The sequence below is a fragment of the Zeus faber genome, assembly GCF_960531495.2.
Source record: "Zeus faber genome assembly, chromosome: 17".
Classification (NCBI taxonomy): domain Eukaryota; kingdom Metazoa; phylum Chordata; class Actinopteri; order Zeiformes; family Zeidae; genus Zeus; species Zeus faber.
The window spans coordinates 13,099,925-13,114,316 of NC_137204.1; the positions used below are offsets into that span (position 1 = coordinate 13,099,925).

The 14,392-nt window shown below is 41.3% G+C and overlaps 1 protein-coding gene across 1 annotated transcript in view; it reads left to right on the forward strand.

Annotated features, from left to right (window-relative positions):
• LOC307242955 (carboxyl-terminal PDZ ligand of neuronal nitric oxide synthase protein) overlaps window positions 1-14,392 on the forward strand; it is a gene marked incomplete at its 3' end in the record, with an annotated part of 48,598 nt that overhangs the window by 16,814 nt on the left and 17,392 nt on the right. Inside the window, exons 3-4 of the mRNA XM_080017603.1 lie at window positions 12,694-12,786; window positions 14,117-14,175. Coding sequence (XP_079873729.1) covers window positions 12,694-12,786; window positions 14,117-14,175 — 152 coding nt within the window. The remainder of the gene's footprint in view (window positions 1-12,693; window positions 12,787-14,116; window positions 14,176-14,392) is intronic.

A 14,392-nucleotide genomic window follows, 5' to 3' on the forward strand; every position in this document is an offset into this window, starting at 1 on the left:
TGGATTTGATTTAGATTGGGATATCAAAGATAAGACAATAATGTTAAACAGAAGTTAAACACGATGCTGTGATATGATGAGTAGAATTAGGAAAAATGTCAGAAGCGAAGATCGTGCAGAGCGGACGCGGAGGAGAAGAGACGCACTTGCAGTGTGTTGAAAAGTTTGTCTCTATCAGTGTTTCTCACTCAATTCTTACGGCCACCAAAGCATTTATTTTAACTGTGGAATTGTATGAAATATTTTTTTTATATTTATTCCACCACAAAAAATAACATTATTTATAAGGATTTAACGTGACAGGACTCAATTAACATCCTCGAAAACAAATTCAACAATTATAATGGAAGCAAGGCGTTTTAATGAACGAAATCGCATTCTATTGTTTTAAATTAAATGTTAATATTCCCAATTCTTTTCTTGCTCCATGGCCTTCAAATGGGGTGAAGAGCATTTGAATGCTTCAGTTAGAATTCTCATTTAGCTTTGTTCACTGGAGAGATCTACACCTCTAAAAAGTGATTGTTTACTCGCCAAGATTGCATTTAGCGAGGTAGATTTGGTGGGGATGCAGGTGATACGTCCCCACTCCGTCTGGCTGGAGCGGCTTTCATGGCTGGAACCATAACGCTTTCGGAGCACTGGAGGGCGGACATTTCAATCGGCGGCCCGGGTATGGCACCGAAATGAGGCACCGAAATCTGCGCTGCAGTTCAGTCTACAAGATACGATCGTATAGGAACCGGTGCCATAGGGGTACTGGTTCTTGCTCCATTGTCATCAATCTCTTAATCTCAGAATTGACTTTACACGGACTTAAACCTATGTCTCTATTTCTCTTGTGGTAATGTTTGACCCCTATAACAAAAGGCAGCACAAGATTTAGTATGCACCTTTCTCATTTGCACTGAAAGCCGTAAATCCACTGGAAATGTTCCATATTGGCATAATGTGGGAACTGAAGCTGGCGTCGATGTTACGTAAAAGTCGTTCCGTAAGTTTCTCCACTCACGACCTAGTATCATTTCCAGGGAAAATGGCCATAGACGGCTGTGTTGTGCATGGAGGCAGTAACATTGTCAGGACAAGCACATAAAGGGTTGCGTCTGTCTGACATCAGGCACTTTCACGTGGAGCGAGCGAACCAATCACAAGACTCCGTTGTCTCTGTCCATTTCGGCATCCAAGGCCCTTTTATTGTTCCTTTCAATGTATCGAATGCGTGTTTCTGATTCAAGTAGATCACGAAAAAACATGACTTGTCCTGCAAACTTGTTGAATATTAGCGACGATTGCCCATTTTTGGCACATGACTATAAAGTTTTGGTCTGTGCACTGCTCCATGTGCTCTGCTGCTCAGTCCATCACTCTCCGGGGTGCGGACCGCACCGGGTGGCTTCTGCTGGACCGTCCCTTGCCCCATCTATTCCGGCATTATCATGGAGTGTGTGTAAAGGCGCAAGACCGAAATGTTCTGGAATGTAGCTGCGAGGGATGCAACGGTACACTGTTTCATTATCGAACCGTTCGGTACGCCCCCTAAGGTTCAGTAAGCACGCGTGAACTGCGGCATTAGGATATGCCTGTCGTTTTCCTATAATTTACAAAACGCGCTTTTTGCGCTGCAGGTTACACACACGTTGTACATTCAGATCCACAGAACCTCTCTGGAGTGGAGCATTTCCCTGGAGCCCAGCACTCTTTATCTCCTGGAGCCTATCAGCGCGTATGAGCAACGTGACAATGGCGAGCGCTAGCGAGACAGAGAGTCTGTGTGGGAACATTTTGGATTCAGCGTTCAATGCGATGACGAGGGTAAAAAGACTGTAAACAAACAGGCACTGCGCCGATACTCGAGTGGAAGCACATCTAACATGATGTGCGGTTCACGTCGCCCTCACCCGGCCGTGTCCCTTGCAGGAGCAAAGAGAGTCCACTCTTTAGCGACACAGCAACAATCTCTCGCTGCCTTCCAACAACAATTTGCGACAAATTCAAGGGAACGTAAAGAAATAACAAACACACTGGGAGTATTTATAGCCAAAGATTTGCAGCCCTATTCGTTGCTCACTGACTCGGGATTTCGTCGCTTGAGGAAAAAAAAAATAATAATAGAACCGCCTTACAATGTCCCCTCCCGCACACATTTCAGCAGCAAAGCGATTCCCGAACTGTATGAGACATCACGGAGAGAAATTGAAAACAAATTGGCACCGACGCCCTATCTAGCGCTCTCCACTGATAGTTTAACCTCCAGAGCAACTCAAAGCTACCTCACTGGGACTATTAACTGTGTGCTGGATTGGGAGATGGAGAGCGACGTGTCGCCAGCTCGCCCCCTGTATGAGAGCCATACAGGCGCACACTTGGCGCTAGAATTAATGAATGCTGTGACTGAGTGGAAGCTAGAGAGACCAAATCTCACAATCCCAATCATTACAGATCACGCACAAAACGTTGTGAATGCCATCCATGACGCTGATGGGTTTGGGCCGCACAGCTGGTGTTTCGCACACGCCCTGAACCCGGGTGACCTTCCTGGGGAAGGTCAGAAACTTGGTGAATCTTTCATGAAAGCACCACAGCTCACTAAGTTTTTACAGTCAAGCAAGAGATGCTAGATATACCAAAGCACAAGTTAATCCATGAGCCGTTCTCATCTTGCTTCAGAGTGTCGACGTGCTTGTCTTTTTACAGAAGAACCTCAACATAAAGGAATATATATATATATATAGATATATATATACACAGTATATATATTTTATACCAGCAGGTGCACTTTATGTTATTTTTATGTTAAATATTGCCTAATGTCTGCCTTACAAGCATGTAAGCTAAGAAGCACTTTTAATTGAAATGTTTTTCTCTCATTTGAGTTATGTTGCCATTTTTGTGATTAGAAAGTTTTATTTTTCTATAGGCAAAACAAATTCATTGTTTAAAGGGTGATGTGTTTTTATTTTATTTTTTTAATATAAAGATACAGTACCGTTACCGTGGCCCAAAAACGGCGATACATACCGAAAAGTGGGCCCACTGTACTGTTGCATCTCTAGTAGCTGCCTGTGTGAATAGTGAAACTCACTAGGGTAGGGTATCCCAGTAATTTACCGGGAACTATCTAATCCCTAAAAACACATAATACTGTACATTCCTGACACTATGTGCGTCACTGACAGCGAAGTCGTCTTACCTGGTTCCAGCTTGGGGATGTTGGTCCCTCGGGTAACAACCCCAAACTTTTCTGCTATATTTACTCTTCAAACTTCCACTTGTGGACTCAACTAAAGCATCACTCAAGTTACTCAAACAATAGCTGTGGCATGTCCTACAAATACAGACAAGCTGCACTCAGAGTAATTGTTTAGTTGTATCCTTGTCTGAAAGTATTCACATTCTGTATAGTAGCCAAAGACGTTTTTTTCATACACATACACAGCAGGAGGTACTTGTTTCAACCTTCTGTTGCCCTGTAAGGATGACTGTCCTGGCCCTTTCAGACATGGATTTAGGCTACACTTTTCTGAGCTTTATGAAAGCTCTGTCACACACTTAATACCTTCTTTTAAGGGGCTTTTTTTGGGACGCGCTCACATGTAAGGGACAGATGGCGCCCTCAATTCATGCACCGGGTTTTCCCGTGTGACTGGTTGCTGATTAAAGAATTGTCTTTAATCCCGGGAATGAAAAGGTTCTGAGACCCTTTTAGTCCAATCTTTATTGGTAACCAATAACTGTTCTTCTCTTCCCCGTCCGACTCTTGTCATGTGCAAAAGAGTGAAGGGTACATGCAAATAGTCTGAAGTTGACAAGTAGAAGATGGTAAGGGATAATTAGTGCCAAAATGCTGTGTTTGTATTAGCACTCATGGAGATGAACCTAGTTAGCCTACACAGGGAAATCAAGGGGGGGGACAGGCGGGGCCGGACCCCTTCCCGGGAAAAACTGAGTTGTCTGCCCCCAATAATATAGGACTATGCGCGCATGTCGGGGGGGGGGCTGTCGGGGCTCACCTGTCTCCCTCTCCTACGGAGGAGACACATTAGGTCATCATTTGCTACTGACCATGCGCACTGCAGCGATGGGGTTGCCTGGAGTCGGCGCACCACAACGACGTGTTTTTGTTTTAGGCGTAGGTTATTTTATTTTACTCCGTCTCCCTATGGAGCGAAACAAGAACCGTGCGTAATGGACTTGAGTGACATCCCCATTTTATTGTGTCCCACCCATTGGGAGGACTCAATATTGCTCAATTCCTGCATTGGGCGCTGAGAGAATTGTGTGAATTCTTCCCAGTTGGCCTAATCCTTTAACACTGGCCACTTTGCCAAATCAATGCTTTGGACAGTACCAAACCCATAGTCCATACCTCCCCAATCATGAGCCTTTGTCTTTGCACCTCGTTTTACTTACCTGTGCAGAATTCCTTACTAGCCTCTGTTTCAGTGTTACTTTATTGGATGTACATTGTACATAGGATGTATTGAAAGCCAGTTGCTTTGATCTGTAACATTTCAATAAGATTGGATGATTTCCATGCCCTCTTGCATATTGGCCTTGGAAATCATTGAATCTTATCAAAACGTTGTCATTTTAGGATTTTATTACGATATTATCGTAATAAAATCCTAAAATGACACACTATGTGACATATCTTTGCAGTTATCGTGTGATTAGTTGGAATGGAGCGGGATAAAGCATCACACTGTTTGGATATTTCAGACTCCTCTTTTTTATATATTATCGTATACCGCATATTACTGTAGTTAATTAATAAAAGAAAAATGTCTTTTCTTGTCTAACTGGGAGCGTCTCACAAATAATCTTTCTCGTGCCATAATCTCTGAGAAATCAATGACATTGCAACCATGTGCTACTTCACTTTGCGTTCAGTGAGATTAGCGGAGTCAAGATCCCAAGGGGATTGAAAAGCTCAGACTGGCCGAAAGCTGACTCATTAGACTGTCCAAAAGTTCAGTCTAATAAGCTGGAACATTGCATTTGGTTAAGTTGTGCGGATATCCCCACTTTGCGTCAGGATTTCCCAGAGGACAATGCTCATTAACGGGACAGGAAATTAAACACGCCTCTGCTGTTTATATTTGTTGCTGCGTCTTGTTCCTTCTTTCTTCTTGCTCCGTGCGCTCAGGTTGTTCCCTTCGTGCGGCCGGCGCCGCCCCAGGCGCCTGCCTCTGAGTCGCCCCCGTCAGTGTTCCGGCGCCGGCCGGCCTTTCACTGTGCCAGTCAGCGACTCGTTCGAGCGTGGATCCAAAATCAGCTGCAAGGGCACGAAACACTCAAGAAGCCGCCTGCGTCGACCTGCATCTCGGCTCAAACACATCCTCTCAACCTGCATCTTAAAGTGCATTTTGGGGTTGTCAAGACGTTGGGATTGACTCACTCATCAGTTGGAGGTTTTAGCGTCAGCAAGTTTTCTAACCAGGTGTAACATTTATACAAGTGGAAACTAAATTATAATAAAACCCTCAGTCTACCTCCTAGCCTTTTGTTGCCAGGGTTGGGGTTCTTTGTTTTTGGCACCCTTCTGTGCCGGAATTTTAATATAGAACTGGTCTGATATTAACACGTTGTCTGTCAGCCTCTGAAAAGGTACGCACGCGTTAATGAAAGCTATTTATCTACATATGACACATACGAATGGGACTAGTCAGTAGAATTTGCAGTCAGCTGAAGGTCGCTCGTGAAAGTCACTGGCCAAGTACACACATAGTTAAGTGCGGGTATTCACTTGCACCTCACTCAGAGAACCATGCATAGTGCACATTAATATACACATACATGCACACGCACTGCAACTCTTAGACGTCGTTGTTCTTTACTTTTTACTTCTGACCCGTTCTCTCTCTCTCTCTCTCTCTCTCTCTCTCTCTCTCTCTCTCTGTCTCTCTCTCTCTCTCTCTCCCTCTCTCTCTCTCTCACACACTCACAAACCCAAATATCCACACTGGCTGAACTAGGCCAAGGTTATCTCCCATAGTAACTGTCTAGATGCCAGAAAAAAAAACCCCACTCCTGCTGACTTAAAGGTGTGAGAGAGGTTCACTAATGAGATTTTGGCCATGCTTAAATCATAGGTGTCTACCCTTTCTGGCCCAGAGCCTAAAAGCTTTTCGGAGAAACCACCTCTGTGGGAGAAAGAATGTCAGCAACAGTATTGATTTCACAAATTCCTTGCCAAGCCAGTAGGCCATTGTTAGAAACTCCAAATGCTTAACTTCTCCATAAAACCATCAGTCATGTTGAGTGAATTGATTACAAATGATTTAAATAGGTACCAAAGACTAAAATGTTAATTTAATATCAAATTCCTTATTACTTATATTACAAGGCCTTTGATATATCAGATGTCTCTTTTCAAGTTGAATGCCAGGCTGTTGGACATCTGCTGAGTTACTCAGCTTAGTTCAGTTCTCAACAGGCATCTCTTTGTATTCTCTCTTTCAGAAAAAAAACTACAATTCTTTAAAACTCCCCAATCCTGAGAATTGTAATGAAGCAGTTGCTAAGATACAATCTATAGGGCCCATTGTGAAGTCTCTATGGATTCAATGGTACTACAGGGAGCACCAATGACCCACAATGCACCCTGCATTCCATTGCCTTTCAGCAAAGCCAAAGGGGATTTTTGGTTGTACGTCATTTTTACAGCTAGCACTCTTTAATAGCCCAAATCCTGCACACTAATTTGGGAATATTCAGACTGAGAAATAACTGAAAAAACGGAATGTCCCATTTTCCCTTTAGATATTTTTTTCTAAACCCAGCGATCAGCTCTGAACAAATGACGACAATGAGTTGGACGTCATTCGCTGTATTTTCAGGATTGCAGAAAGGTATCATTTGAAGCGGGAAGATTATTCCACTATGAAGTAGCTCCCGCGTGGTGGCTTGGGCCTCACGTCCTCTCTTTGAGGAAGGTGTACCGTTAGCGCTGGAACTCGAGGCTCACGTGGGTTCATTGTAGATGTGCGGGCTCTGTTGTTTTTGTTAAATACAAGTTCCGCCGGGCTGGTGTCCCCCATCACCTTTGTCTGATCCTGTAAAGGTGGCTCCGGCCCTCACGCGCTTCCTCGTTCTGCTCCGTAGTCGCAGCCAGATCCGGATGAATGACTCAAGGTTTGTTTGGTTTCGTTCTGTGTGTGCTTTGCCCGTTGACTCAGGGCTTGACGGATTGGACTGGAGATAGGAGTGGTCCGTGGCAGTGAACAAATAGTGCAAGTACCGAGACAGCCTAACCTTTTCATTTGAACTCAAATAGCGTCCTTCATGCAAGTACCGAGACAGTCTAACGTTTTCATTTGAACTCAAATAGCGTCCTTCATGCAAGTACCTGGACAGTCGGGTCTTCACTTTAACCGACTTAACTGTTTTCTTTAGCTTTTATAGAGAACGTATGTGTTTTTTTTTTTTTTCGTTTTTTTTCGAATGAAGCACACTTACTTACAATCCCTGTTATTGAACACGTAGAGACCTTTATGTAGACGTTTATGTACACCGCCGCTAGAAAAGTCCTTTAATTTAAGCCCCTATATTATAAAAAAGATCTGAGTTTGTCTCTGCAGAGGACAAGACTGGCTAAATACACAGATACAAACCCTTTCATAACATCTAGCGGTGGAGTGTGTCATTAGCTGAATATTCCAACAATTCATCTGATTAAATAGTACGGTCTACCAGACTGACTTACAGCATCTCTTGAGTGGCATTGAGCGAGAGCGCTACGATCAAGTTCTGTAACTTTTCTACTACTTATATATAGATATATATATATATATATATATATATATATATATATAGTGTGTGTGTGTACTGTATATGTTCATGTGTGTACTGTATATGTTCGTGTGTGTGTGTGTATAAAATATTAGTTTCCACTCATGTATTATTCTCAAAGATTGTCTTCCTAACTATCTTACGCGGTGACAAAGTTTCCAAAGAGGTATTCTTGCCAATGAGCCAAAATACAAAAAAGCTTTAGTCAGCAGTCTTACTGTGCTGGGTTGAATGTTTCTTTGTTCTGCCTTGTTGACATTTAACGCTTGAAGAACCAAATGTCTTGAGCATTTAATTGTTTGCTTCCCTTTTGACGAAAAAAAAAAAAAAGAACAATGCAAGTGCATTAAAAGCCTGAATATTTCAGAACACTTTGCACTCACGCAAAACAAATATAGAATTTTCATAATTGAATGAAGTTGCAAAAAAAGATTGCGCTCAACCAGAATGGCGGCATATACTGTGAATTATAAAACACTGGTGCATATTTGTTTTGACACAAATAACCTTGTGTAACAAAGGGTATACGGGTTTTTATTTTCAAAAAAATAGGGTGGTACAATATTGCATGTGTTTTTATCAGTGATTAAAAGTTCTGCCATCTTTGTACGTGTATTTTTTAAGTATTCTTTCATTTCCTTTCTCGCCTTTTTTATCACTACCATTTTAGCACTCTGCTCAGACGTGTTGATAGGCAAGCTCCTCTGAGACAGCATCAGTCCGCGACTCTACTTAGTTCATATTATTTTCCACACATAACCACATACATATTACACAATGCATGAGACAAGCTAAGATAAACCTCTTTGCTGTTGCTCGACCTAGATGCATAAATTAAAAAATAAAACATAAAAAGTGTGCACGATTTATTATTCTTTCCAAAAACAAAGATAGAAAAAAATTGCCTGCTCCTGTCTTCATCTGGTCTTAAACATGTCATATGTTTTTTTCCCATTAGAGCCACTACGGGTATTAGAGGCAATATTGGCTCCATTTCAAGTTGGATTCCGCTTGAGTCATGAATTTAGAAAATGTTTTCCTTTCACTTTCTTTGAATTGAAAGAAAAACCAGAGAGGTTGACTAAATCAAATATCACAATATTTAAAATTACTAAAATAAAATAATTATTATTTATTTACAAATATAATTTTTATTTTAATAGCATTAATTAATATCCATAATTTTACAATATTTAGGAGATGGTTATTGGTGCTTAAGAAAAATATTGACAGACAAGAAATACTTGAGCAACAATCATTAGTAATATCATGACAAAGCAGGTATTGGTATTGATAAGAACGGAAAGAACAGCTGAGTGAAGTCCAGAAAATTGAATTTCTTCACTATAATGAATAATAATCGGCATCGGCCGATGCCTGCGCTCACCGGGCCAATAAACAAAAATGTTTACATACTAGTGTCAAAAATATTGATTTTTCTGAACATATTGATTCTGAATATTTGAAACGGTTTCAATACTCATTTTCCGCAATATCGATGTACCAGCTGTGCTTCCTCGTTCTCTCTGACAGCGAGTTGACAGACACCAGGGCCCACATAGCCCCGCCTCCTCCCACTCACTTGCTGTCTTCACTGTCTCATTCACTCCGGTTTGTTATGGTGTAAGCTAGGGCTGAACCATGTTATTCATCTCAATACCTGCATCAGTTCATCTCATTTCATCATAACACGTGGGCCTGGCCTACAGGAAAGAGCAGTTTATGTGTTGACTGCATCCAATGTTGTGTTGGTCATACTTTTGAATGATTTATTGCTTGTGTTTAGTGAATAATAGAGAAGATTAAGAACTTTAAAAAAAAAATCACCTACTAATCGTTATTGCAATATTGGTCTAAAAAAAAATCGCAGTTCGATTATTTTCCCAAATCGTTCAGCCCTGGTGTAAGCTCATTAAAGATGTCACGTGCAGAGCCGCTGCGACCGGTTTTGAAAGAAAACAACAGGAGTGCTGTTTGGAAATGCTATACAAACACAAAATTCAAACACAAAACGTAAACCTAACACAGAATTCAAATGGAGTTTTTCTTTTCTCTTGAGAATCACAATAAATCCTGCACTTCTGTAACAGAGAGCCTAATATGACGCAGCTAAATATTTATTTATTTATCATTTATAATTATTTATTTTTCATATATATATATTTTTTTTACAAAGTTCAGTTTTTTGATTATCTGCCGACATTTAATTAGTTTCAAATTAATTATTTTAATTTGTCATTTTTAACAATGCAGACAGTACTATTAGTCTTAATCAAATGTTAATTTAAGTTCAGCAATTTTGTGTCTCATTTGTTATTATTATTAAATTAATTGTTGCTTTTAATCAGATGCAAAAAAAAAAAACATGATATGGGCATTCTATATCGGTCATTGGCCCCCCGGCTTTGTCTCTCTGACATTCAGTCTCTGTGCTTTAGTATTTTGATGGTCATGGCTGCTGAAATAGAAGGAGAAAACTGTGCCAAACTTTCCGTGTGGTGTGAGTTTATAAACTGTGAAACCAAGATTCAAATACATAGTTGTCTACTGTTGTTTTCACCAATGGGAAAGGTGTTATTTGCTTTTTGTTGATGAGCAAAAATCCTTTCACGTTGCTTTGAACCCCTCACAGCACAACATTTCTCACATATTGCTTGGAATTAAAGCTCCATAGGAAAATAAAAAAAATAAAAAAGCACATCCATTAAGAGGGTTAATGAAAGCGCATTTAAAAACAGGGATTCCTCAGGGATTGTGAGATTAGTAAAATGTCAACGCTTCTGAGCATTTCAACAACGGGCTGCACATCACACGTGTCTCTTACTGGTGTTCACCTAGAAATTCCAAGAAAGTCAGAATGAAGCACAGTTGCGTACTCGTTATTACAAAGTGATTGCTGCACAGAGGGGCATGTTTGGACTGTGATCAACCAGATGAAAGAGACAAGCCCGCTGCTTCTCCGAGCGTGCTTTAGAAGTATGTCTTTTGTTATTATACACAGTATGTCCACCTTACTGAGAACAACTTTTGGAACGATAACACCTTTTGGATGGATAACCGCAAGCAATTTAATTGAAAAAGTTATTTGACGACCTAACAAAGTTGTTGTTGTTTTTTTTTACCCATTTATGTTGCGCTGAGAAGTCCGCGAACCACTTCCAGCTCCATGTCACATACTCGCAAGGAACTTTGGCATTTGTACATGGTTATTTGTTGTAGGTATTATTTTGACTCGGCCATTATATCAAATTTAGAAAAACATAAGATGCTGCACGATGCCTTCAAGCTCGCTTGTGGCTTAATGTATTGTTTGGTCATGTGTCAAAAAAATCTGAACCTGAATGTCTCATACAGTCACAAATAGCTAAACCAAGTGATTGTGATGTAATTGTGTGGCAGTAAAATGCGAAAATGGCGTCAACCAATCTGATATGGATTTAATGGGCTTACTGTGTCTAGTTCTGTATTTCTATAGGTCTGAGCCCAAGGTGCATGTTAATGCCAAGTGTATAGTGGGTACAAGAGCGAGCATGAATGGACAGACCTACCTGTAGGCTTTATTGTAACTTTATTTTGTCCTAATACTGAGGAAAATTCGATTTTGCTATTTTGAGGCAACATCTACAGACAAGCAGAGACACGTGTGCCTCAATCAGAGGAAGGGTGAATCCCATAATGTCTTATTATTAAATACAGCGTGTTATGGCTTGTGCGGTTCAGCTACAGGTAATAGTCTCATCACAGCATTAGCTCTCGGATCAGAAGTTTTGGCTTTCTAAGTTGCCCTTGCATAATGCCTGCCTCTCCTCAACTCCTGTGCCATCCCTCAGCACCTTCTCTTGTCTCCTCCCATCTCCTCGGATCTCTCCCTGTTCTCCATTTGTGCTCTTCCCTCCTTGGCTTATTTCCCCTGAGCCACTCACCATGCTCCCTTCTCCTTCCGGACTGTCAAGGATTTCTTACCCCCATTAGTCCATTCCATTCCGCTCCTCTGCTCTCCCTTTTCTCCTCCACCGTCCTCTTCACACACTCTCTTATCAACCCCCGCTCCCTTAACACTGCCCCTTTAGCCATGACTTTTCCTCTTCCCTTCTCCCATAAAACAATAATACAACCTTCTGATTTAAAAAAAAAAAAAAAAAAAAAACTTGCCGCCTTTAAACTGAGATTAAAACAGGATGGCTGTAAAGTAGAAGTCACTCAGTGGGCCTGGTGGCTCACAAAAGTTGGACTGGCTTTATGTGTAAAAGCGACAGCGATTTGAGTTGACGAAGCAGTCTGGCTAACTTCCCCAACAGAGGGAAATCCCATCCCGGAAACAAGGTGGAAAAGTGTTTGTCACTTTTCGTCACGTAGACACAGCTGTACCATTCAGCAAATGGGCCCAAGACAAAAGCCCATTTTTTTGGATCTCCGTTGATTGTTACACTACTTTTGCTCTGAAATCTTAAGAGACAGCTCATGAGACCGTTATAGACAGACAACTCAAAAAAATATATATCTTTGTATACACCTTTCAGCAAAATAACCTCATGGTTGTCCGTATACATATATACGGTAGTGTGGTCCTTAAAGGACATATTTTTAGCAGCATAGCCATGAACAGGGATGCAACGCTGGCCCGCTGTGTGTGCAATTAGGTATGCATGCATGGATGTGCAAGCAGATATGTTTGCATTCATGTTTGGAACTGTAATTGTACGTACCATTAAAATTGTTTTAATCTAAAAAAAGAAAAAATGTTACTGCCAAGGGTACAGGTTGTGTTTGCACTTAGAAAACAAAAATGATAGTAGAATTTGGACGGATCTGAGAATGTTTATGTTACTGTATAAATATTTCATGTGCTCTTACTCTATAGTGATCCTATCTATCTGTATGCTTTTTTTTTTTTTCCAGTATGAGTTTAAGGCCAAAAACATCAAGAAGAAGAAGGTCAGCATCGTGGTATCTGTGGACGGGGTCAAAGTGATGCTACGGAAAAAGCAGAAGGTAATTTTATTTTCACCAAAATATCACCTGCCATGTCGCCAGTGTTGGGCTCGTCACTCAAACCACTCATTACTGGTTACTATTTTCAAAAGTAATGTTATTGCTTTACTTATCACTCCCTGCCAACAGCAATTTGTTTCACTACTCGTTATATTTCCATACCATTACACCCAACAAAATTGGTAATGGCGTCCTTTGTCCTCAAAATTCAGACTTTGCATGTGGGCCTCTGTGTGAATTGCGGTAAGTGCAGCTCAGGCTTCAACGACTGACACTACCAGTGTCTTCTACACACACTAAAATGCTCAGGTGCAGATAACGTAAAGCACCGTGACATCAGATATTGCCGTGAAGCAGTTCTGCTTTACACCATTCAGCTGTGTGCGACATAGCTCAGGGGCGGGACTCTACGTGCAGCAAAATCTGATTTCACTCATACATACAAACAAACTCAAAATGCGGCACAACGAATATGAAAATGAATCAACAAAAGTAAGGTAGTAACAAGTTATTTTTGGGGGGTAACTAATAGATGTGATGGTACAGTGGGCCCACAATGTGCAGATATAGACGTAAAAGGCAAATACACGTAGCACAGCAACAAATAGACATAATAAACAGCGTAGACAGACAACACAATAGACCTGCAGACATTTCACAGTGGTTGGATTGCACAGTAATGTAAACTAGACACTGGTAAATATCAAATAAAGAGCTCGAGTGATGAAACATTGATTTGTCGCACGAAAGTAGCAGCATTAAAGGGAATGGAGTAGTCTGATGGCCTGTGGGGGAAAAGCTCTTAGTGAGTCTGGCAGTCTTGCACCGCATACTGCGGCAGCGTTTGCCCGAGGGTTGAAGGTTAGACAGACCATGGGCGGGGTGAGTGGAGTCTAACTATTAGTTGCTCTGCTGAGGCAGCGTGTCCGGTATAGATCCTGTATAGAAGTCGGGAGGGAGGCTCTGATGATCTTCTCTGCCGTCCTCACCGCTCTCTGGAGGGCCTTCTGGTGGGAGGCGGTACAGCTGCCGTACCAGACTGAAAGGCTGCTGGTCAGGATGCGGAGGGAGGTTTGCCCTTCTCATCTGTCGCAGTAATATTATTACTGTAACGCCTCACTGCCCAACCGTGCAAGTGTGAAACATGCCCAGGAAAACAGAATTAACCATCAGCAATCCACCCTGCTTTTAACACAGCGGCAACTATTGTGACGTGCAGAAGATCTAGAGATAAAAATGCACAGGACCACCCCAATCTCCAGAAATTTGCAATGTTTACAAGGTCATTGTTTTATTCACTTGAGTCTCAAATGTACTCTCTGAAAAACAGAGGAAGGAATGGACCTGGGATGAGAGCAAGATGCTGATCATGCATGACCCTATATACAGGTAAGAGTGACCTTGCTATACTCCCCTTATTGTTAATTGTCTTCTTCTTCTTCTTCTTCTTCTTCTTCTTCTTCTTCTTCTTCTTCTTCTTCTTCTTCTTCTTCTTCTTCTTCTTCTTCTTCTTCTTCTTCAGTTCAGTCAGTCAGATCAGTTTGTTATGAAAAGATTGTTGGAAATGTTCTCTTATTTAGAATCTGTTTCAGAGAATATTAGAGTC